General features: G+C 37.3%; 5 protein-coding genes across 5 annotated transcripts; 2 read left to right on the forward strand and 3 right to left on the reverse strand.

The window, feature by feature from the left end:
• Window positions 1-1,543: 1,543 nt before the first annotated feature.
• LOC132186914 (BTB/POZ domain-containing protein POB1-like) lies at window positions 1,544-6,427 on the forward strand. The gene is made up of 6 exons (XM_059601032.1): window positions 1,544-1,923; window positions 3,469-3,594; window positions 3,905-4,026; window positions 4,132-4,195; window positions 4,300-4,579; window positions 5,244-6,427. Exons 1-6 carry the CDS (start codon window positions 1,668-1,670, stop codon window positions 6,055-6,057), a joined length of 1,662 nt encoding a protein of 553 aa, XP_059457015.1. The 5' UTR covers window positions 1,544-1,667; the 3' UTR covers window positions 6,058-6,427.
• A 593-nt stretch (window positions 6,428-7,020) lies between these two features.
• On the reverse strand, window positions 7,021-8,316 carry LOC132186602 (uncharacterized). Its single transcript, XM_059600583.1, has one exon. The coding sequence runs from the start codon at window positions 8,302-8,304 to the stop codon at window positions 7,021-7,023; it is 1,284 nt and encodes a 427-aa protein (XP_059456566.1). The 5' UTR covers window positions 8,305-8,316.
• A 756-nt stretch (window positions 8,317-9,072) lies between these two features.
• LOC132188432 (eukaryotic translation initiation factor 1A-like) lies at window positions 9,073-9,745 on the forward strand. The gene has a single exon (XM_059602877.1). The coding sequence runs from the start codon at window positions 9,177-9,179 to the stop codon at window positions 9,612-9,614; it is 438 nt and encodes a 145-aa protein (XP_059458860.1). The 5' UTR covers window positions 9,073-9,176; the 3' UTR covers window positions 9,615-9,745.
• A 4,267-nt stretch (window positions 9,746-14,012) lies between these two features.
• On the reverse strand, window positions 14,013-15,240 carry LOC132187812 (uncharacterized). Its single transcript, XM_059602252.1, has one exon. The coding sequence runs from the start codon at window positions 14,958-14,960 to the stop codon at window positions 14,208-14,210; it is 753 nt and encodes a 250-aa protein (XP_059458235.1). The 5' UTR covers window positions 14,961-15,240; the 3' UTR covers window positions 14,013-14,207.
• A 916-nt stretch (window positions 15,241-16,156) lies between these two features.
• Window positions 16,157-18,993, reverse strand: LOC132187025 (protein CURVATURE THYLAKOID 1A, chloroplastic). Its single transcript, XM_059601176.1, has 5 exons — window positions 18,716-18,993; window positions 17,378-17,472; window positions 17,096-17,203; window positions 16,896-16,967; window positions 16,157-16,413 (listed from the first exon to the last, which is right to left on the reverse strand). Exons 1-5 carry the CDS (start codon window positions 18,864-18,866, stop codon window positions 16,348-16,350), a joined length of 492 nt encoding a protein of 163 aa, XP_059457159.1. The 5' UTR covers window positions 18,867-18,993; the 3' UTR covers window positions 16,157-16,347.
• Between the last annotated feature and the right edge of the window lie 1,445 nt (window positions 18,994-20,438).

The raw sequence follows: 20,438 nt of genomic DNA on the forward strand, positions 1-20,438 counted from the left end.
TTTAAAGCTGAAGATTGGTTGAAGGGTAAGTTTAGGTTTGGATTGTACCAATTTTACAGCATTGCTGGTGTAGAATGTCGGTTTGGTGTAGATTTTGGGTGAGAATGAGGTTAAATGTTAATTGTGGTTGTGGATGTTTGGTGTACCACAACCCCTCTATGTCCACATAAAATCTGCCTAACAAATAATAACAGGAAAATTAGATAAGTGAGGAAGAGGATTAAGAAAGCTATAATCAATGCAGTCTTGGGACTTTTTTTTTCCTTCTTTTCCTTTTTTTTTTTTTAAAAAAAAATTATTATTCAGAGAAGCACACCATCTGTTATTCATTGAATGCCAAGCCAAAATTGGGTATGAGGTCCATCTTGGAGGAACTACTTCCAATTTTAATTATTTTATTAAGGCAGATGCTAATGCCTCACGTTTTGTTTAGCTCTCTAAAAGTATAAATAACAGGAAAGAGATTTTAAAAATGAGTTTTTTTTTTTGAAAAAATAATAATAATATAAGTAACCAAATTAAACAAACCAAAAGCATTTTTCTCCAAAATTCCTTTTTTTTTGTTTGGTTCGGGTGGATCCAAAGTCAATTACCGAACTTGTCAAATGGGCACACCTAAATGGGTTATAGCTAGGGCTGGGTCAAGCATTTCAATGACTTTTGCCTGGCCGGCTTGACCTCAGGCCTATAGCGACAGTACGCCCCACAAAAAGACCTTTAATTAAAAAGGAAAAATGGAAATTTTTTTTTTTTTTTTTTGAAATACGGAAAGTAAGTTTATTCTCTCTCTCTAAAAAAAAGACAATTTATATATAAAATAAAATAAAATAAAAATGCTATATGCTCAAGTAATGTCACTTCATCCTTCTAAAGTATACCCACCCTTATATCACATCATATTGAAAGATGATGTATAACATTATTCATAGTAGATCAAATCTAATGTGGTTCAATTGTCTTCATAACATTTAATGAATAAAAATAAAATTGTTCACTAAATAACATTTTTCTAAAATAAAATCCAAGTAAGACCGACTCATTATTATCCACTTGAGTTGAAACTGAATGACAACTATTTACTCAGACTTTCCATTATTTTTTTTATTCTTTAGCTTATTTGTTTAACTATTTAAAGTTACCTTATCTTCCCAAATTTCAGTTTTTAACATATTTTTTTTCCTTGTTTAACTTTATTGACGTTTATAGAAATTCCAATTCCCTTATTAAAGTAATTTATAGGTAAATAACAAGACGATAGATTTTGTTAGCTAACCCTTCGTTTCATTAGGTGTGATCTCAACCGATTAAACTACCTCTTAAAGATTATAAATTTTATTTGTGTCTAAAATAAACAATATTTCAAAATTTAATAAAAAAAATTACTTATTAAAGTTTTATCACTCATAACTTCTTCATTAAGTTCTGAAATGATCCGAGTCAACCCAAATAAATAATAATAATACAAAGTTACTAACAAACAAAACGAAAATGAAAACCATCGGTATTAATAAGATGAGATAGCCATTCAGATTTCCTCATTTATTTATTTGCGGTAATTGTGGCCACCAGCATCACGCGAACTCCAAACTGCGTTGCTGGAATATCGCCACCTCAGACGTCCAGGCCACGCCGTCTTCGTGATTGCAGGGTTGGGGGGATTTAGAGAAATGAGAACTTTGAATACGAGTACGGATCTGTTCGACCCGAGGACGGTGATGGAGTCGGATTTCTCGAGCGGTGTATCGCCTGCGGACGCCGATTTCGGGTTCGCTTTCAACGACAGCAACTTCTCGGACCGGATGCTCCGGATCGAGATCCTGGGAGACCAGCCAGAGAACAGGCCCGATTCGGAGGCGTGCATCAGTATTGCCGATTGGGCACGGCACCGGAAACGGAGGCGAGAGGATATCAAGAAAGAAAACGGTAAGATATTTTGCTGTTTGCTTCTGTGGTTCTGCTTGCTTGCTGAGAAAATTTGGGAATATTTGAGGAAAACTATGTTTTAGAGTTTTATCCTTGTTTTTATGAGGGGAAATTTGAACCTTAGTTTAGTTACATCTCAAGTTGCTTCTATGAGGCTGTGTTTGGTTACAAATTTGCTTGATTTCCTATGTATCTGGCTGGGTGAGGAAAAGATAACAAACTGAAGTCCTAGACGCTAGAGAGAATTTCCATTTGATTTTCGAGGGTACTGTTTGGTCTCTGAAGAAGTGGGGAAAATAATTGAAAATTTGGACATTGATACTAAGCTAAAGGATTTTGGTTCTATTTTCCAGGATTTCTGTTTCGTTTATGCGAAAGAAAAAAATAGTCTTATTCGTTATTGCCACGAAGTTAAAATTTTTCATTTGGTTTTCTGGGCCTATGCTTCTTTATGAGAAAATCAAGGGAAAGGAAAGAAACGAAGGTAATATAATATATATGGTTTTAAAGCTTAGATAACGTTATAAAACTAAATTTTCCATTTTATTTGCTAGGTTTCTGTTGGTTTTGGGAAAAAAGTTGAGCTCAAGAAAAGCTATTGAGGTTTTAAAAAATCTTTCGGGCAATGCTGTTTAGGTTTTTGAAAATGAAAACCGTGTTTAGGTAGAGATGAACAAAAACTCAAGTCAACTGGACGACCAAGAAGTTTATAATGCTTTTCTTTTCCATCACTTTCAATATAACCACTCGGAGTTTACTGCTTGACATTAAAACTTGAGGAGTAAATGGTTAAAAGCGACTACCAAGCCTAGCTGTTCAGAGTATTGCAGCAATGAAAATAACATTTAGAGATATATGTGTCCCTGCATCTTTTGTTTTAGACAACTGAGAAAATAAGAAAGTTGACTCTTTTGAGCCTCACTTTCTGAGCCGTATGGGAGAGATGGCTTTTTACTATTATATATATTATCCACTTTGTCTGCAATAAAACATTGTTATTGCTTTACATTTGTTTTAATTTTGATATTGTTGTGCTAAAACTTATAAAAAAAAATGGTTCTGCTTGAACTTGAATAATGGATTGTTTGATTGCTTTTATTTGATTTGGGAAATATGATAAGCAAAGTCTACATGCTGATGCTAAGTTGTCTTATTCATTTCTAGAGTTTTGATTCTCCTTCTCAATGTATGCTGACATCTCATGTTGTTTCTTTACTTACCTCATGTTGATTGGAAAAGAGACAGGAAAGTATCAGATTGCCTTGGTGGTAAGATTTTATTGAAGTGTATGGGTTTTGTATGGCTAAGAACATTTCAAAATCCTAGAGTTGAATAGGATTATTTCAATTTTGTAATAATAGCCGCTTTTGAACAGCTTGCTGTCTTTGGTAGTTAAAGGATTGTGATGTATTGATTGGTGGGATTGTCTGTTAGCATGCATACTTGTCTTTTTGTTTATTTCATTATAATTAATGTCTCTATGTGTGGATATGGTGTGCTGTCTTGCTCTCGTTATGTTAATTAATGCTTACCTTTTGTTTTCAGTTCTAGATCTCACTGCAGGACCGGAGGAGCAAATTTTGAACGGTAACCAGCCTGATATGGATGATTGTGTGGTCTGTGAAAACCCTGATGAGGAAGTAGTTGCAATGAGTGAAGAATCACCCTCAGGTATGAAACAATCTTAGATAGAATTGTTCCCTTATAATCTTGTTTTCTAGAATAAGAATATGTTTGATCTGATTTTGTCCTAAAAAAGAAAAAGAAAATTTGCTTGATCCAAGTCTTTCAAAATTAGTGAGACCTGTCTTATTTAGAACTTCAGGGAGTACAATAACATCCAAAAAATAATCTAAAAGGGGAAGGGAAAGAACTTAGACATGTATAAAATGTTCTTGTCTTCTTGCAGCTTAAGAAAATTGTTCTTTTCAGAACTGTTTAGCTTGTGTATGTATTTTAAAAATGCTTTTTGTTCTGGTAGGTGATGAAGCTGGAAATAGCAATGATTCAAGCTGGAGTATGGATTTTTCTACGGTTGTTAGAGTTAAAACATTACATATCAGCTCTCCTATTTTGGCTGCCAAAAGTCCATTCTTCTATAAGGTATAAGTCACATATTACCGTGAGGTGGTTTTACATAGTACTTATGATAGTCTCCAGATGGTCTTTTCTTTTCATTCCTGTTTCTTTTTTTTGGTTTTATTGTAGTTATTCTCAAATGGGATGAGGGAGTCGGAGCAGCGACATGTAACCCTTCGGATCAATGCCTCTGGTATAAACCAATATCATAAACTTTTTTTTCCCTATTATCCTTTATATTGGTGTTTTCCCTGGCAAGTTCAACTTTTCTTATATTTGTTTTCCCGTGGTACACAGAGGAAGCTGCTCTCATGGAGCTCCTGAATTTTATGTACAGTAATACCTTATCCGTAACTACAGCTCCTGGTTTGCTGGATGTTCTTATGGCCGCCGACAAATTTGAGGTTGCGTCATGCATGAGGTACTGCAGTCGACTATTGCGGAATATGCCCATGACGCCTGAGTCTGCTTTGCTTTATCTGGAGCTTCCTTCTAGCGTTTTAATGGGTGAGGCAGTCCAGCCTTTGACAGACACTGCAAAGCAGTATCTTGCTGCCCGCTATAAGGATATGACCAAGTAAGTTCTCTGATCATTTATACTTACCAAAAAAAAGTTATGACGAAGACCACACCTTACATGGTGCTATCAGAATGGTCTTTTTTCTGCTTAACCTTCTTTATTCAAAATTGAATCATATGAATTATGATTATGGTGGATGGTTGGACTGGCTTTTCAAAGGAAAGAGTCATGTTAACGATACCTGTCAAAGAGGTTTTAAACATTCTTCTCATCAGTTGTCCTTTTATTTTGCATCTCATGAGGTTTCTCTCATGTTTTCATGTTAGTCTCACCTCACTTTTAATTTACATAAGGAGAATGCCACATATTGTTGTTAGTTGTAAAACATAAAACTTTTCTAAATGTTTTTATATGTCCACTTAGCATTTTCTTTAATGATTGCAGCACCTATATTTTTTGGGCTTGATTAAACAGGATCCTTATGTTGTGACATCATCTAACATGAAAAGCGGTTTATATGGCATTTATAGCAAAGTTGATGCGCACAACCATCAGCAAGGTGCAAATAGCACCATCATTAGTAAAGCACAATTGTTCTCAAATCAATTTCTTGTTAATTCTTTATTAATTACTGCATTTTCTATGATTGTTCTTGTTGTCGTTTTCTTCATCTGTGATTTGCCTTTTGGGAGTTAGCTCATGTATGGGTACTTTTGACCAGGTTCCAAGAAGAGGTGATGGCCTTGCCCCTTGCTGGAATGGAGGCAATATTGTCCAGTGATGATCTCCAGGTTCCATCAGAGGATGCTGTATATGACTTTGTGTTGAAGTGGGCTAGGGCTCAGTACCCAAAACTGGAAGAGCGGCGAGAAGTCCTGGGGTTACGTCTTGCACGCTTCATTCGCTTCCCTTACATGAGCCCCCGGAAGCTTAGGAAGATCTTACTCTGTAGTGACTTTGATCATGAGGTTTCAACCAAGCTTGTGTTAGAGGCCCTCTTTTTTAAGGCCGAAGTCCCACACCGCCAACGCATTCTAGCTGCAGAAGAGTCTGCCACCTCAAATCGTCACACTGTGGAGCGGGCCTACAAGTATCGGCCTGTTAAGGTGGTAGAATTTGACCTTCCCCGTCAGCAGTGCGTGGTATATCTGGACCTGAAGCGGGAGGAGTGTGTAAATTTGTTCCCTACTGGACGGGTGTATTCTCAGGCATTCCATTTGGGTGGGCAGGGGTTCTTCCTGTCAGCCCACTGCAACATGGATCAGCAGAGCTCTTTCCACTGCTTTGGGCTGTTTCTAGGGATGCAGGAAAAGGGGTCAGTGACTTTTGCGGTAGACTATGAATTTGCAGCAAGATCGAAGCCAACAGAGGAGTTTGTTAGCAAATACAAAGGCAACTACACATTCACTGGGGGCAAGGCAGTTGGGTACCGAAACCTATTTGCCATACCATGGACTTCCTTCATGGCTGAGGATTGTCTCTACTTTATAAATGGCGTCCTCCATCTTAGAGCTGAGCTTACCATCAGGCACTGACTCTTCTCCCTCCACCCTTCCGTTTCTCAAATCTTTAGACTGATTTGCCCCCTCCTAGTCGGTGGCCCTAACTTTATGAAGACAAAAAAAAAAAAAAAAAACAAAAACAAACAAAAAACTTGTAATAACCAGTATTATGCTCTCTAGATACTTTTCGGTAGCAGGTTGAGTGATGTTTTCAAATATTTCTCGTTCTGAGCCTACTACTTGTGCTCGCACAGGGAACGGGGAAAAGTGTAAATGGGTTTGAGTAGTTTTTGTTGTAGAACTGTATGAGATAGCTTATAGTCTCTTCGAAATTTGTACTTTGTATGTTGGTTGAGCTCATGAAATCTATCAGATGCGTATATGCTTGACGCATTTTGGCGTTGATACAGCTCTTTTACAACTTAGCACTAGGAATCCAATCCTCGCTCGCTTCTGGAAACACAAGGAGGATAATGTTCTCCATTGAGGTGGGTTCGACGAAAGTTCCTGCTCCTGCAGGTATTCCTGGACCTTGCTATCTTTCTTGTAGAGATGCGAGGTTTCTCATTACTTTTTTCAAAAATTTAGTTAAAATTTTTATTTTTTGTCTTCAGATAAAGTTATCTTGTTTCGAGGTTACGACTTTGTGATGCAGGACGGAGGAGAACAACAGAAAATAGATTAAAAAAAAACATAAATAGATAGATAAACCACGTTGATTAACAATGGGGTTTTGGTAGAGTCTTACTACCAAGAAGAAATGAACAATCATGTCTTCAAGAATATATATTTTTTTCATTAATCATAATGTCTTTCTAAGAAAGAATTCAAAAGAACACTTACATAGTCATTAAATTATAAAATAACTCCAACCCTATTTTGACCGGCTATGGGCCAAGCCCATTATTAAAACTATAAAATACATTTAACTCTTTAAAATATAAAACCCTAAAGACTACTTTTTTCTTTTCTTCCTGCATGTAGTTGAGCTAACTTCTATATTCCAACTCCAATTAACCTAAGAAAATTATTGTGAGGCTCCCCCCAATAGAATCCCAGGAGGAGAAGTGGCACGACGTTGCAGGCAGCAAGGATATAAATCGTCAGCGCATGCACCCCCATCCACTCCATAAGCACAGTAGGGCGCCTATATCCACACACATCAACCATGAAGTAAATTGCAGCAAAAAGAATGCCAGCAACACCAGCAGTGAAACACGAGTAGCTGAATGTGTAAAGAGACTTGTTAAAATGCATCCCACAGGAATCCAAGGCAAAGCCCAAGATAATGAGACAAGCGGTTGTGATCATCCAGTGAAGCATCCTATCTCTGTGATCCTTATAATGGACAATAATGTGCCCATAATGCAAACCAACCAAGCAGGTAACAATGGCCATCACAGAGCTTAAAAGCCCTTCAGGATCAAAAGGGGCTTGACACCATGATGGAGCATCAGACGGTGATGGGCCATAGTCTGGGGAGTTAATACTGCATTGATGTGTTCTTGCGTAGACTGGTCTTGTATATAAATGTTGTATACCCAATATCTTACGGTCAATCATTGCAACAGCATTACAAGCTGGGCCAGTGTCACCGCCGACTCCACATTTGACGGTAAACAATTTTGGTGCAGAGGAGGAAGTTGCAATTGGAATCTGAAAGTCCCAATCAGGCACATACAAGCCATATGACAAGGAAAGATATAGAGTTGTAAGCATGAAAGCCAAAGCCCACTGGAATCGATACTTCCTGAGCAGAGATGATCCGGAATTAACATTAATGTTATTATTATTATCACCCTTGAGCCAAATCTCACACAATGCTGTCACCAGATATGCTATGGCAATTCTCTGGAGTATACCCATCCATCTCATATATTTTATATCCACTCCATAAGTTAAATCGTTTATGCGATGAATGAAGCCGCCTTGAAGGAAAATGCCTAATGTGAAAAGCTTGGAAGCCCGTAATATTGCTTTTCTGGTTGCAACAGCTCTGCATGCCAATTTCTTGTACGTAAGCACAAGTGAAATACCAACAATGAAGAGGAAAAACGGCATGACAAAATCTGCAAGGGTTGAACCATTCCAAGGTGAATGGTTAATAGCAGGCAGGATTCCACCAGCATTATCCACGAGTATCATTACCGCCACAGTGATGCCGCGAAATACGTCCAGTGAGGCAATACGTTGCTTTTGCTTGCAACTTTCCTCTTTAATCGTATTGAACCCACCAGCGGCATTAGGCTCAATAGCCGAGGATCTTGCATCAAGGGCCATTTCAACATCATCTTCATCCTCAGGATCATCGCGTCCTCTAATAGCCTCGTACATTCCTCTCGATCTCTTTATTTCTATTCTAAATTTCCCTTTTTTCGCCTTCTACTTCTCTTCTCTCTCTCTCTCTCTCTGTCTCTCTCTTCTCTCAAGATACCAAGTGTGTGTATTACGTGTTTTATTTATAGGCAAAAAGCAATCCCCTTAAAAGAACATAATCCTAAAGAGAGGTATTAAAATTTAGAGTCTTAAAAGGACTAGAATTCTTCCAATCCGGCAAGTGATCAACTTCGAATTAGACAAGGAAACGAATAAATAAATAAAGGAAAATGTTAATGTCATAACATAAATTCAACTTATAGCTAACTTCTCTCCTACGTGTCATTAAAAAAAAAAATTGATAGAGAAAATTTTGGAATTCTGAAAATTTGAAAAAAAAAAAAAAAAAGACAATTTATTTGGTTTAAAATTCAAATTTTTTTTACACATAAGAGAGAAGTTGATCATAAATTGAGTTTGTGTTTTGTCCGTATCAAACCTCACAAATAAATATCAAAAAACCTATATCCAATCCAGCAAGTGAACTTCGAATTCGTAACAAGTGTTTTATTTATAGGCAAAAAGCAATCCCCCCTTGAAGATTTTTACAATAGAAAAAGAATATAATCCTAAAGAGAGAGGTATTAAAATCTAGAGTCTTAAAAGGTCTAGGATTTTATATATATATATAAAGCCAACCGCAACTCCACAAAAGCTCTGCTTAACATCGACGCGAGCGAATATGTATATATATAAACAAAAGTATATATATAGCTCCTCTTCTCTCACATTCACACACACACAAAGCAAGCAAGCAAGAGCATTAGTGCAACAAGATGCCGAAGAATAAGGGAAAGGGAGGGAAGAACAGGAAGCGAGGAAAGAACGAGGCGGACGACGATAAACGGGAGTTGTTGTTCAAAGAAGACGGGCAAGAGTACGCCCAGGTGAACCGAATGCTGGGGAACGGCCGGTGCGAGGCCACGTGCATCGACGGCACAAAGCGGCTCTGCCACATCCGCGGGAAGATGCACAAGAAGGTGTGGATTGCCGCAGGGGACATTGTACTCGTTGGGCTCAGGGACTACCAGGACGACAAGGCTGACATCATCCTCAAGTACATGCCCGACGAGGCCAGGCTCTTGAAGGCCTACGGGGAGTTACCGGAGACTACCAGGTTGAACGAGGGGATTGCTGCTGGATTGGTCGAGGAGGATGAAGGAGTCGGGAGTAATTATGTTGTGTTCGAGGATGAGGATATTGATAAGATTTAGAAGAGAGAAAGATCCATATATATATATATGGGGTTTCGAATTTTGCTTTTCTTATGTTTTTGATTCCATTTTCTGTTTTCTAATTATACCATTACTGAAAATATGTAAGGTTTTATTTTTCATATAATATTGAGCGGCTTGCGTTCTATAGATTTTAATTGTTCCTTGTTCCTCTCAAGAATGCTTTTAATCGCCTTAAATATATTTAATTAAACGAGTTAAACTTATTAATTATAACTTACTAATTTTGTGTTGGCTTCGTAAATTTGCAAATCGTTTTCCAACCAATGAAACTCGGGTCTTGTGCCTTGAATTCCACTTGAAGGCAGTAATGTTATTGCAGTTGTATCATGATTGGTGGAATGGGTTCGTTGCCAATTGAAAGCAGATGCGAAAAGGCTTGTTCGTTAAAGACCAAGAAATAATGGGCCACGGTAGTAGGATTAGAGCCCACTTACAAAGGGAATTCACAGAATGTAACACCTTCCACTTCCAGCTGACCCATAAGTTTAACTTATATAATATGCTCACCAGAACTCTAAAATGTCTGTAATTACAGCAGTTTCAAGGACATTACAAACCATAATCATCTAGTTTACGAAGGTACCACTTTTCACTAATGCTGCCGGATTGAGTTAACATGCATGCATGATGGATTTAGTAAAAATATCTGAGTTAAACAAGATAATCACCACCAAAAACCATACAAAAGCCAGACAAACAAACAAGTTCTCATTACCAAAGATGTTGTCCTAAATTCATCAAGATTATTACATGCATCTGTTCCCCGGTGCAGGGCCGGCTCAACATATTTTAGGGCCTTAGGCAAAACTTTGAAATTGGGCCTAAATTTTTTTTTTTTTTTTTTTTTTAAGTAACATATATATATAATATTTGTAGCAATAGATTTAGATACATCAATAACATTTTCATTATCTTCTAATTCTTTTTGATGAGTTTCTTGTTCATTTATGAGTTTTTCACCTAAATTATCCTCAATGTTTTGTTTATTGCTAATAACAAATTTATTTAGAGCTCCTCTTTGAGATTCAATCAATTTGTCTACTTTTCTTTTTCTTTTCTTTTTTTTTTTTTAAGTTTTTCATATCCAGATGCATATTTTCTAATAGACATGTTTAATTAAAAGTACTAACAAATTAAACAAACACGATTTATCAAAAAAAATTATGACTATAATAAAATAAATGACAAAAATAGAACAATAAAACCTGATTTGGCAAAGGAATTATGAAGCAATTCTTGCAGATAGGACAAGAGACTTGGTCACTCGGAGTCGGAGAGGAAGAGAAAATGATCAGATAGGCAGAGAAGAAAAACTCAGAAAAGAGCAAGCAAAGAGGAGAGATAAAGTGGCAAATATAGAGACTGATATTTAAAATGCCCATGGTTGACAACAGTTTATATTTTTTGCTCTTGGCTTTTCCTAGATGGCTAAATAATAAATAGAAAATAAATGGTAATATTTTATTTCTAACGTTTATATTTTCTCATCAAAAACAAAAAATTTCTAGAAAGAGGCCAAGAGGATGAGTGAATGATGTAGGCGTGTACTGTAGCATCAGGAGCTCTAGGGAATTGGCGTAATGATGTATAAGGCTTTAATGCTTTGTCCTTTTTTAATTTATTTTTTGAATTATTTTAAAAATTTATAGTGGGCTTATTAATTGGGGTCTTATTAAATTGAAGCCTTAAATTTTGATAAAAAAAATTTTTAGGCCCTATTAAAAAAATTTGGGCTTTCAATTTTTTTTTTGGTCCAAAATAAATTTTTTTTAACTCAAATTTTTTTTTTTGGGCTTTATCAAATTGGGGGCCCTAGGCGAGGGCCTAACTCGCCTAGGGCCTGAGCCAGCCCTGCCCCGGTGCTTCGCTGCTGCCCGAATCCATAAACACAGCTTTATGAGTTGTAGTTGCCAATTATGAAACGACTCATTTTCCAGGCTTGCAAACATAGCTCCATCTGCCGGACAAGGGATAGCATATAAAACCATACCAAATGACTTGAGATTATGATAAGTGCTAAAATATCCATATTTTAGCCCTCTTAATGTATATTTGTTAATTTTTTAGTTTTGTTAGTTTGTGCAATTTTATTTCTATTTTGTATTTTCTTTGTTTCATAAGTTTTTGGAAGAAAATGAAGCATTTCTATAAGTCTGGGGCTTAAAGAGCAAATTTGAGAAAAGCTAGAGGTTCTGACAGTGCGATCGATTGCAGCAAACTTGCGCTCGAGCGCACTACCAGAGAAATGTCCAGATGAGCACAGGCTTGCGCTCGTGCGCACAAGAAGCAGCATCAATCGCATTTGCAATCGAGCGCAAAAGACACACGATCGATCGCAAACCTGCGATCGAGCGTACCCGTGTGTGAAGAGCAAGGCAGCAGCGCCCTATTCCGAAAAATACTCTTTTTCATCACTTCAAAACCCTAGGCGAACTAGAACGCAGAAGCTACGATTTTTAGGGTTTTTAGAATGTTCTTAAGGCCTATAAATAGACCCTTAAACCTTTAGAATAGACACACAATTCCAAGGAGAATAATTGAAGGCTCTTCAAGCTCAAGTTTCGGGTTTATTCTTTTTCTTTCTATTTTATTTTATGAAGATGTTTAACATCAAACTCATGTGTAACTAAACTCTTTAGTAGAGCTCGATTGAAATCCTAATTATGCTTATTTAATACTTCAATATTGGCGAATTTGTGATAATTATATTGTGATGCTTATTTTGATTAATTCATGTTTTATTGAATTCCTCATATGTGTGTGTCTGATCAACATATGCATATGGTATGAATTAGTTAATTAAGTTAATTTGGATGATCGAGTCTTGAGCTTAATAGAGTAACAAAAGAATTCCTCACGGGTTCTTGGGTTAATCAACATGAAAAACCGGAAGTATACACATATGCCCTAGGTTCCGTGTGTTTGTCGATTTTCATAGATTTATGCTTTCTTAAAGAACAACTTAATATACACACATGCTAAATCCTCTAAGAAAGAAAAGAGTTAGAGTATACACCCATGCCTAATTCATTGCTTCGAAAAATCTATAGCTTAAAGGAGTACACACTCATGCCCTTAGGTTGACAAACATTCGGTATTCATAATATGATTAAAGCATTAGCATATTGTTATATTATTTTAGCATGATTAGTGGTGGATATCAAAGCCCTACCTTTATTTTTATTAACTCTAAAATCACCCTTTTGTTTTGTTTTAATTACGGAATTTATTTTAAGCATAATTTACGGCAATCCTCGTGGGAATGATCTCGTACTTGCTCTATACTACTATATTGATCTTGTGCACTTGTGAGTTAAACATACATTTATTTGCCTATTAATTTAGGTGGATATTTGCACAACAGATTATGATACGACAAATAAAACATATGCATGTGTTCTCATAGAAGTATTCTTTTTTCTGTTTTCCTTTGCTAAAAAGGGAATAGTTTTATGAGCAACATAACATGCCCAATGACATTAGTGATCATTCTGTCAGGAGCTTGACTCTTGAACATTTATAAACCACAGGCCTTTTTCTTACGGCATGTCACCAGAAACAAAGGCAATTGTTTTACAAAAAACTAACAAGGAATCACATCATGATTCTGCCCTCAGCTGAAATTATCCCTAACTGATCACTAAATTATTTGAATAGTATACAAAATATATTATGGGACAGAACACATAACAACAGACATGCTCCCTTTGTCCTATAACTAAGGTTCTACTAGTGAATTTCTCTTTGATATATAAATGAACTCAAGGCAACGTGAATTTTGCAGCTCATTTGATGTAAATGTTAATTTTCACGAGATTATTTCATACTTAATCTCCCGCTGGTCTGATAATATTAACAGAAACATACTAACATAGCCATTATGGTTTATCTTCAGCTATCCTTTTCTTTAAATTCTAAGAAGAGAAACGTTCTTAAAAATCTCGCTCGATAGCAATCAACAAGTCACTACTCTTGGAGCATGATCTGATAACTCTAATGTCTAGTCACTGATCATGTAAATCTGACGAGTCATTGCAAACATTTTTGCCTTAGCATAAGCTTGAATCCCCTGTGATTCTCTACAAGGTCTTGCAATGCAGCAATGGGGAGAAGATCCTAAGCCTTTTCTGACTTTTCAGTGGCATTGTTTCAGTACTCTATATAGAAAGTTCATAACAAGACAGACTGTACAAACCTGCTGGTATTGTGTAAAACCCTTCAGGGTTAAGAAGCACCAAAGCTTTGGATGAGCACCAAAGCTATGATATTCACAATTCCCAACCTTCTAATCTAATGGGGAGAGTGATCCCTATATTTGCTAATCCAAAGCCAGGAAATCGCATAGCCAAGTAGTTAATTAGTTCATATATCATGTAAAACGACAAATTTCGTTAAGTTGAGCAGGTGAATTATATTGGTGCATATGAATATCAATGATCAATTCCCAATAAAGAATAGACAATACCCAATTTCTATGCCACTACCTATGACCAAATTCAGCAGGAACACCAAAAAAAAAAAAAAAATTACTCAAAAGATGTAAAACGCAAACTTTAACCTCTGCTTGGATCATCGTAGCTTCTCCCTTCCACTGCTCTTTTTCGCCGCTTCCTTGACCTTATCAATGTAACCCTCAATCGGCGGAGTCAAAGTCGCCATGAACCGGTTCTCCGGGAACGGAGTCAAATCCGGCACCAAAGCTGCCGCTCTCAAATCATCCGGCAGCGCCTCAATGGCCTCCTTCTTCAGCCTCAAGAAAGTCGACTCCGCGGCCTGTCTAGCCCGTTGCCGCCGCATCAGAACCCTACTGTACTCCTTCGCCAATCGGCGCCCATCCTCGACAGTGAGCTCGTATTTGGGGATCTTTTCGGCGTCTACGAGTCCCAGAGTAATCAGATCCAATCCCGGAGTCCCAATTATCACTGGCTCCTCCGAGAGTCCCATCTTCTCCTTGTAGTCCTTCTTCTTCATCATCTCCAGCTCTCGCTTCCGGTCTTTGCTGAGAAGGCCCAGCTTCTCTCTCCTGGCTTCGCGTGCTCTTTCTCTAGGGGTCAGGTATCGGACGGGCGTGGGAGCATTCATGCACATATTCTCGAGCCTGTCTTCTCGCTCGAACGTTTTATTGGCTCCCGCTCCGCCGCTCTTGGAGTCGGGTTGGCCTTTTTTGGTGTTCATTTTGGATCGCTTTATGGTTTGGCCTCCTTTGATTTTGGCCTTGCCCTTCGCGGTTCCGCTAACCAGCCTTCGCTGGAGGAATTGGTGGCTCCAGGAGGACTCCACTGACGACGCCAGAGGCTTTAGCTTTGCGATTCGGAGGAACATTTTCAGCACGACAAATGCTGCTGAACCGAGATGAGAGGGTTTTGCGGCTTTTAAGGGCTTCAACCAATGGGTTTTATATATATATATATAAAAGATTCCGTTTTGGTTGTGCGTTTTATACTTATTCTCTTCGCTTTTTGATTGTCACTGCGGCAATTGTAGTTTGTCGCCGGAGATGTGGGTGGCTCGCCGTAAGTGGTGCTCGGCGTTAGCGGTCTCCGTTGCTGGCCGTCGGTGTGAGGAGAGGGGAGAGGGATGAGAGATGAAATGGGGAAGAGAGAAAGAGAGAGACTGTGGATGCGTGTTTTTTATTTTATAGAAAAAAAAAAAAAAAAAAAAAAAAAAAAAAAAAACTTAGACGCCACGTCAGATTGGGCAGGCTCTGGGACGACCCAGGACTCCTCCTATTCATGTATTCAAGTGAATCAATTCTTCCTCTAACATCTCCGACAGATATTTTAAATGAGCCTTTATAGTTTAATATAGTTAAATAGATGTTTGTGTAAGAGATTGTAGTAAAAAACTAGTTGCCAAAATACAAAAAATTGTATTTTAAATAGCTAAAATGAATACCAGATGCGTTCTTAGCCATGAAAGCTTTTATGGAGTAGACCACAGGAAAAATCCCAAGTGGTCTCGGGAGAAAAGCTCAAACGTGCTGAAGCAAAATGCTTCCCATGTGATTTTCCTGAAAAGTTCAAAATCATTTTCCTTTCATCACCACCAGAAGTTTTATGTTAAGAATCATTGATCTTATGACCATGACTTGTAAATAGTATTCATTGAAGCTTAACAGCTTGAACACTACCAATTTTATTGTCATTAAAGGTCCTTCTGAGGCCGCTTCAGACAAATTTTTCAGTTGCTGCAATCACACATAATTCCTCCTTATTTTTCCTATAAATCATGTGTTATATTACATTCAAAAGGTTATGTTGGTAGGTGTCTTGAAATGGAACTTCAAACCACGAGCAAAATGTAGAATTCACGTATGGCTTATCAACCTCAATTTTTGTTAAAGTATTGATTAAATTTATTTCTTCCCATCAATTTAAACTTTTGAGACAAATAGTAATTTAACAATTTTAGATCATATGCATGGGGCAATACGAGCTTATATATCAAAGAAGGCATAAAAGCTGCTTCATAATCACAATCACAGGAGTATAACTAATAACTGCATCGATTTAGAGGTGTAAACATAAAGCCGCCCAAAGTCTTATTTGAAGAACGAAATGAGGAAATACAAAGAGTAATGATAATTGATTCAAAACCTATTCTACATCACAGGATACAAATGCCTCTTATACATGAACTACAGAGAACCAAGACAACACGATGAATGCAGACGAATATAAAGCTTCACTAGCCACCAAATCATATGGACTTATTCAGTTCCAGCAATCTTCTTCTTCAATGCTTCAATATCTGTAGCTAGTTCTTTTCTGCTTGACTGAAGAAAAGGAATCATATCATTTGTTAGCAAGAGGTGATGTATTTGCTAATGAAAAGTACATGCGGTCCACCAAGATAATGATAATCAATGGCTTATTTTAGGTATGGAATACATAAGATGTGAAGATAATGAGGTCGCGCACATCCATCCCTCTGTGTCAAGTTTGACATTCTCTGGATATATATATATTTTTTTCCCCTTTTCAGAGAATTAAAAGTTAAGACTTAACAATGAGATCTAATTCACACCAATTTGGGGGTGGCGGAGGAAATTTCAAAGCTTTCCAAACTAACAATGGCGGAGAAAATGGGCCATGAGATCAATTTGGGGGTTGCAAATAGAATGAGAAAAAAGAAATGCAACAAAAACTTTCCAATTTCCCTGAGAAGAACCAATTCTATACCAGAACAATCTGAACTCATAAACTACTGTAATTATAATTTTAAAGCAAGGAAAAGATAGTAGTGTCGCAGATTTACCTTGAAGAGAAGATAACGGTAGACAAACCATCCTGTATATCCTAGCCCTACCAACTCCAGAAGCTTTGGAAGCTGGTAAAAGGAGAAAATCATGTCAGATTTCTTGAATACAGATTTAAAAGGGGAAAGAAAATACATTCATTGATATAATCCACTTTAACTAGATAGAAGCATGTGTTATTTTAAAAGAAATCACCTACCAAAGGGACTGAGTTGATAGCACCAACTAGAATTGAAGAAAGCCAAACAGCAACTATTGCCCCACCTCCATAGAGAAGTACTGTGGACTTGTTTTCAACTGCATCCCACTAATTATTATAAAAGAAAGAAACCATTTAAAACCACAGAACTTTTTACTCAATCAAAAAAGTATTATTCGTAAGCAGCAAGAGTAATAACGAAAGTCAGAAAATTTAAAAGACACCAGCTGGAGAAAAATGGCAAAGTTTCTTCAATAGTACTAAGCCAGCTTTCCTTCTCACCTTTTCCTTCAAGTCTGTAAAAAGCTCACTAGTGTCAATAGAAGTGGATGTCTCTTCTGAGGCTCTGGTCAAAAGCAGAGAAGACCTGCGGGATTCTGTTTGAAACAGAAACAAGAAACTTAAGTATACATTTAGGCATTTTCAAGGGATTTTTTTTTTTTTTTTTCTTATTATCATTCGACAAGTTCACTTTCAAGGTGCTTATACAAATAGAAACAAATTAAGAAATGAAAACTTAGCTCAATCACAAACCAATAAATAGTGAGAAACAGTTACAGAAAAAAAGAAAAAAAAAAAACCAATTACTCTTGTCTAAAAGCTAGACATGACAGGGGCAAAAGCAACAATGCTATTACTAGCTGGTGCAGCCAAACTCAGATCCGACCCATATGCAGAGTCACACTCTAAAACCCCATCAACATTGTTTGCCCTGTACATGTCTTGCACATAAATTCGCACCCAAGCACCAAAGGTGCAGCAAGTCATAAAAGACATATTTAGAATGATGGGAACTGCCACATCAATCCAGCAAAATGGAGGTGTGATGAGAGTGTGGTATGTAGCATTACTCATTTAGAATTTCAATGCTCATTCAATTCCCACCTTAGCACCTTCTATTACAATTTACAACTCAGGCACTTGGGTTCCACTCCCTCATCACCTTATTAATCCTACCAGAAACTAATTAGGCTGGCCTCAGTCTGAACATTGGGTTCCATTATCCTTTGCAATTAGAAGAATGTTAACTTGAATTGGTGTTTTAGCTCGATTCCTTATCGTAACTCGCTGATGCATATTGCATCAATAAAAGATTGCCACCACATTTCCTTCAAATTACTAACTTCAACATACATTTTGGCTATCAGTCAAGTAAAAACACACATATGTATGTATGGTGATGTATCTATACAAACCACCAGGCTACTTCCAAGTGGCAAATCATGAAGTTAAAACAACTGTAAAGTGCTTCAAGAGCCAATATATGACTTATATGGCCTATACCCTACTTTTTGTTCATGGAAAGCAAAAGAAACTTCCATATTTCTTTCAAATCCTTTTACATTATTTTGTTTCCCAAAAGTTAGAAGAACTCTTCAGTACAGCCAACTAATCATACCCAGTTAGCTCATAGTTTACCTTGAGTGCCACATGAAGAAAACCCATATTACCCAAAATTCTAAATACCAGAAGCTAGGACCAAAAAGACAACACTCAAAAACAGGACCCAAAAAAAGAAATCACACATTTAAATATCCAAAAAAAAAAAATTACACATGAGTCATTGAGTTCTAGCTATATGCTCGACCAAATGCCTCAAAGAAAATAAGAAACAAATACCTGAAAGCTTAATAGTAGAAGCACGAAAAGAAGTGGAAGACAAGCGAGGTGAAAGGTAAGGCAAGGCAGAGCAGCGAGCGGTGGTGGGGAGGCGTGGGACTAAGACGGCCGTGTTGGGACAGGCCGTCGCATATGCCGCCGCTGCTGCCATGGATGATGAAGTGGTGATGATTGGACAGCCAAACGATATGTTTATCTCAAATGTTGGGTTATTTGTCAGTGTGGAGTGGTGCTGACTTTGATTGCTGGGTCTTTGTTACTCCGATATTTCTTTTTTCTTCTTCTTCTTTTTTATGTTCGGTATTCGTTTGGTTATCCTTGATGATAGTTTCGGATCCTGATTCCCGTGTGCGACACGTGGAGAAACCACGGTTTCTGATTGGCTGCTTCCCTATCTGATATCCACGCTTGTGGTTCCCCTCTCTCTCTTTTCTTCATCTTCTTTTCCTTTTCTATTTTTCTTCTTCTTTTTCAGTTGGCTATTGGCCATTTGTGCTCTAATGTTCGATTTCCTCCCCAGATTTAGTGGCGCTCAAGCAGTAGTCCGGTTCAAAGCATATAGTTTGTTCTTATTTTTATGTAGATAAAAGCCGTGCATAAAAAATAAAAATAAAAAGGTTAATTACTTTTTTTAATACTTGAAATAAGGCTTTTTATCAAATTGATATTTCAAAAAATATTGTAGTCGGTACTTGTATTAATCCTAAATATTAAGATGGTACTTCCGCCCATAATTTTAATTACGAGACATGTCAAACCAATAAGCAATTGCTAAAAAATTAAAAAAATCTAAGGACGGTCAAGTCACCTCCATTTACCCAAAAGAAATGGCCACCACTCCTTATTACCAATCGAGGTGGCCGAATCCACTAAATTTGACCATTTGGATATTGTGTCGTATCACCCACTTATTTAAATAGGTCGTGTTAAGATTATCAGCCCCGGAATAAGAGCCTTAGTTTTTCAGCTCAGCTTCGAGTGGGAGCTCTTAAGCCCATGGTACGCAGGCCAGAGTTGTGGGCTGCACTCCACTGCACCAACAAAACAATGTTGGCCCAAAACGTTTCTCTGAGATTCAACCACTAGTAATGCTAATTTGACCCAGTACTACACCATGACGTCTATAAAAGCCGGCCAGATAATGACATATATGCTAGCTACCCAATTGTTGCAATAAGTAACGCAAGAATATTTGGTTACAACACAAATAAAATCACTAAAAATCTTTTTCGGCAAAGCAGATTGATGGAGGAGGAAATAGATAGTTGGGATTGGGAGAGAGAATGAAAATGAAAAGGAAAAAGATACACCTAGGGCTGAAATTTAAAACCGTCTAACCGCAACCGCTATAACCGCTAACCGCCTAACCGCTTTCAAAGCGGTTAGCAAAAACCGCTAACCGCTTAGGCGGTTGCGGTTAGTGGGTTTTGGAAAACCGCTAACCTTTTTTTTTAAATATAATATATATTTATATTATATATATATTTCATATAATAAATTACAATATGTTGTTATAGCATAGTGGTACATGTGCCACTTTTCCAACAAAACTTTCAGAGTTATTCCCCGTAACCTCAATTTTTTTATTTTTAATTTTTTATTATATATATTCCTTTCTTTTCTAACCATAAACAGACTCAGCCTCCTAACTCATCTGCGACTCTGCCTCTCACCTCTCACGCAAACACGATTTGCGGCTCTGCCTCTCACCTCTCACGCAAAC

The sequence above is a fragment of the Corylus avellana genome, chromosome ca7 (genome assembly GCF_901000735.1).
Source record: "Corylus avellana chromosome ca7, CavTom2PMs-1.0".
NCBI lineage: Eukaryota > Viridiplantae > Streptophyta > Magnoliopsida > Fagales > Betulaceae > Corylus > Corylus avellana.

Excerpts from the sequence above, each read along its gene's own strand:
- LOC132186914 (XM_059601032.1), top strand. The coding sequence starts at position 1,668 with ATGAGAACTTTGAATACGAGTACGGATCTGTTCGACCCGAGGACGGTG. Across the intron at positions 4,196-4,299 it reads CCTTCGGATCAATGCCTCTG|AGGAAGCTGCTCTCATGGAG; the intron begins GTATAAACCAAT and ends CGTGGTACACAG. Across the intron at positions 4,580-5,243 it reads CGCTATAAGGATATGACCAA|GTTCCAAGAAGAGGTGATGG; the intron begins GTAAGTTCTCTG and ends ACTTTTGACCAG.
- LOC132186602 (XM_059600583.1), bottom strand. The coding sequence starts at position 8,304 with ATGGCCCTTGATGCAAGATCCTCGGCTATTGAGCCTAATGCCGCTGGT.
- LOC132188432 (XM_059602877.1), top strand. The coding sequence starts at position 9,177 with ATGCCGAAGAATAAGGGAAAGGGAGGGAAGAACAGGAAGCGAGGAAAG.
- LOC132187812 (XM_059602252.1), bottom strand. The coding sequence starts at position 14,960 with ATGTTCCTCCGAATCGCAAAGCTAAAGCCTCTGGCGTCGTCAGTGGAG.
- LOC132187025 (XM_059601176.1), bottom strand. The coding sequence starts at position 18,866 with ATGGCAGCAGCGGCGGCATATGCGACGGCCTGTCCCAACACGGCCGTC. Across the intron at positions 17,204-17,377 it reads TTACAGACTTGAAGGAAAAG|TGGGATGCAGTTGAAAACAA; the intron begins GTGAGAAGGAAA and ends TATAATAATTAG. Across the intron at positions 16,968-17,095 it reads CTATCAACTCAGTCCCTTTG|CTTCCAAAGCTTCTGGAGTT; the intron begins GTAGGTGATTTC and ends TCCTTTTACCAG.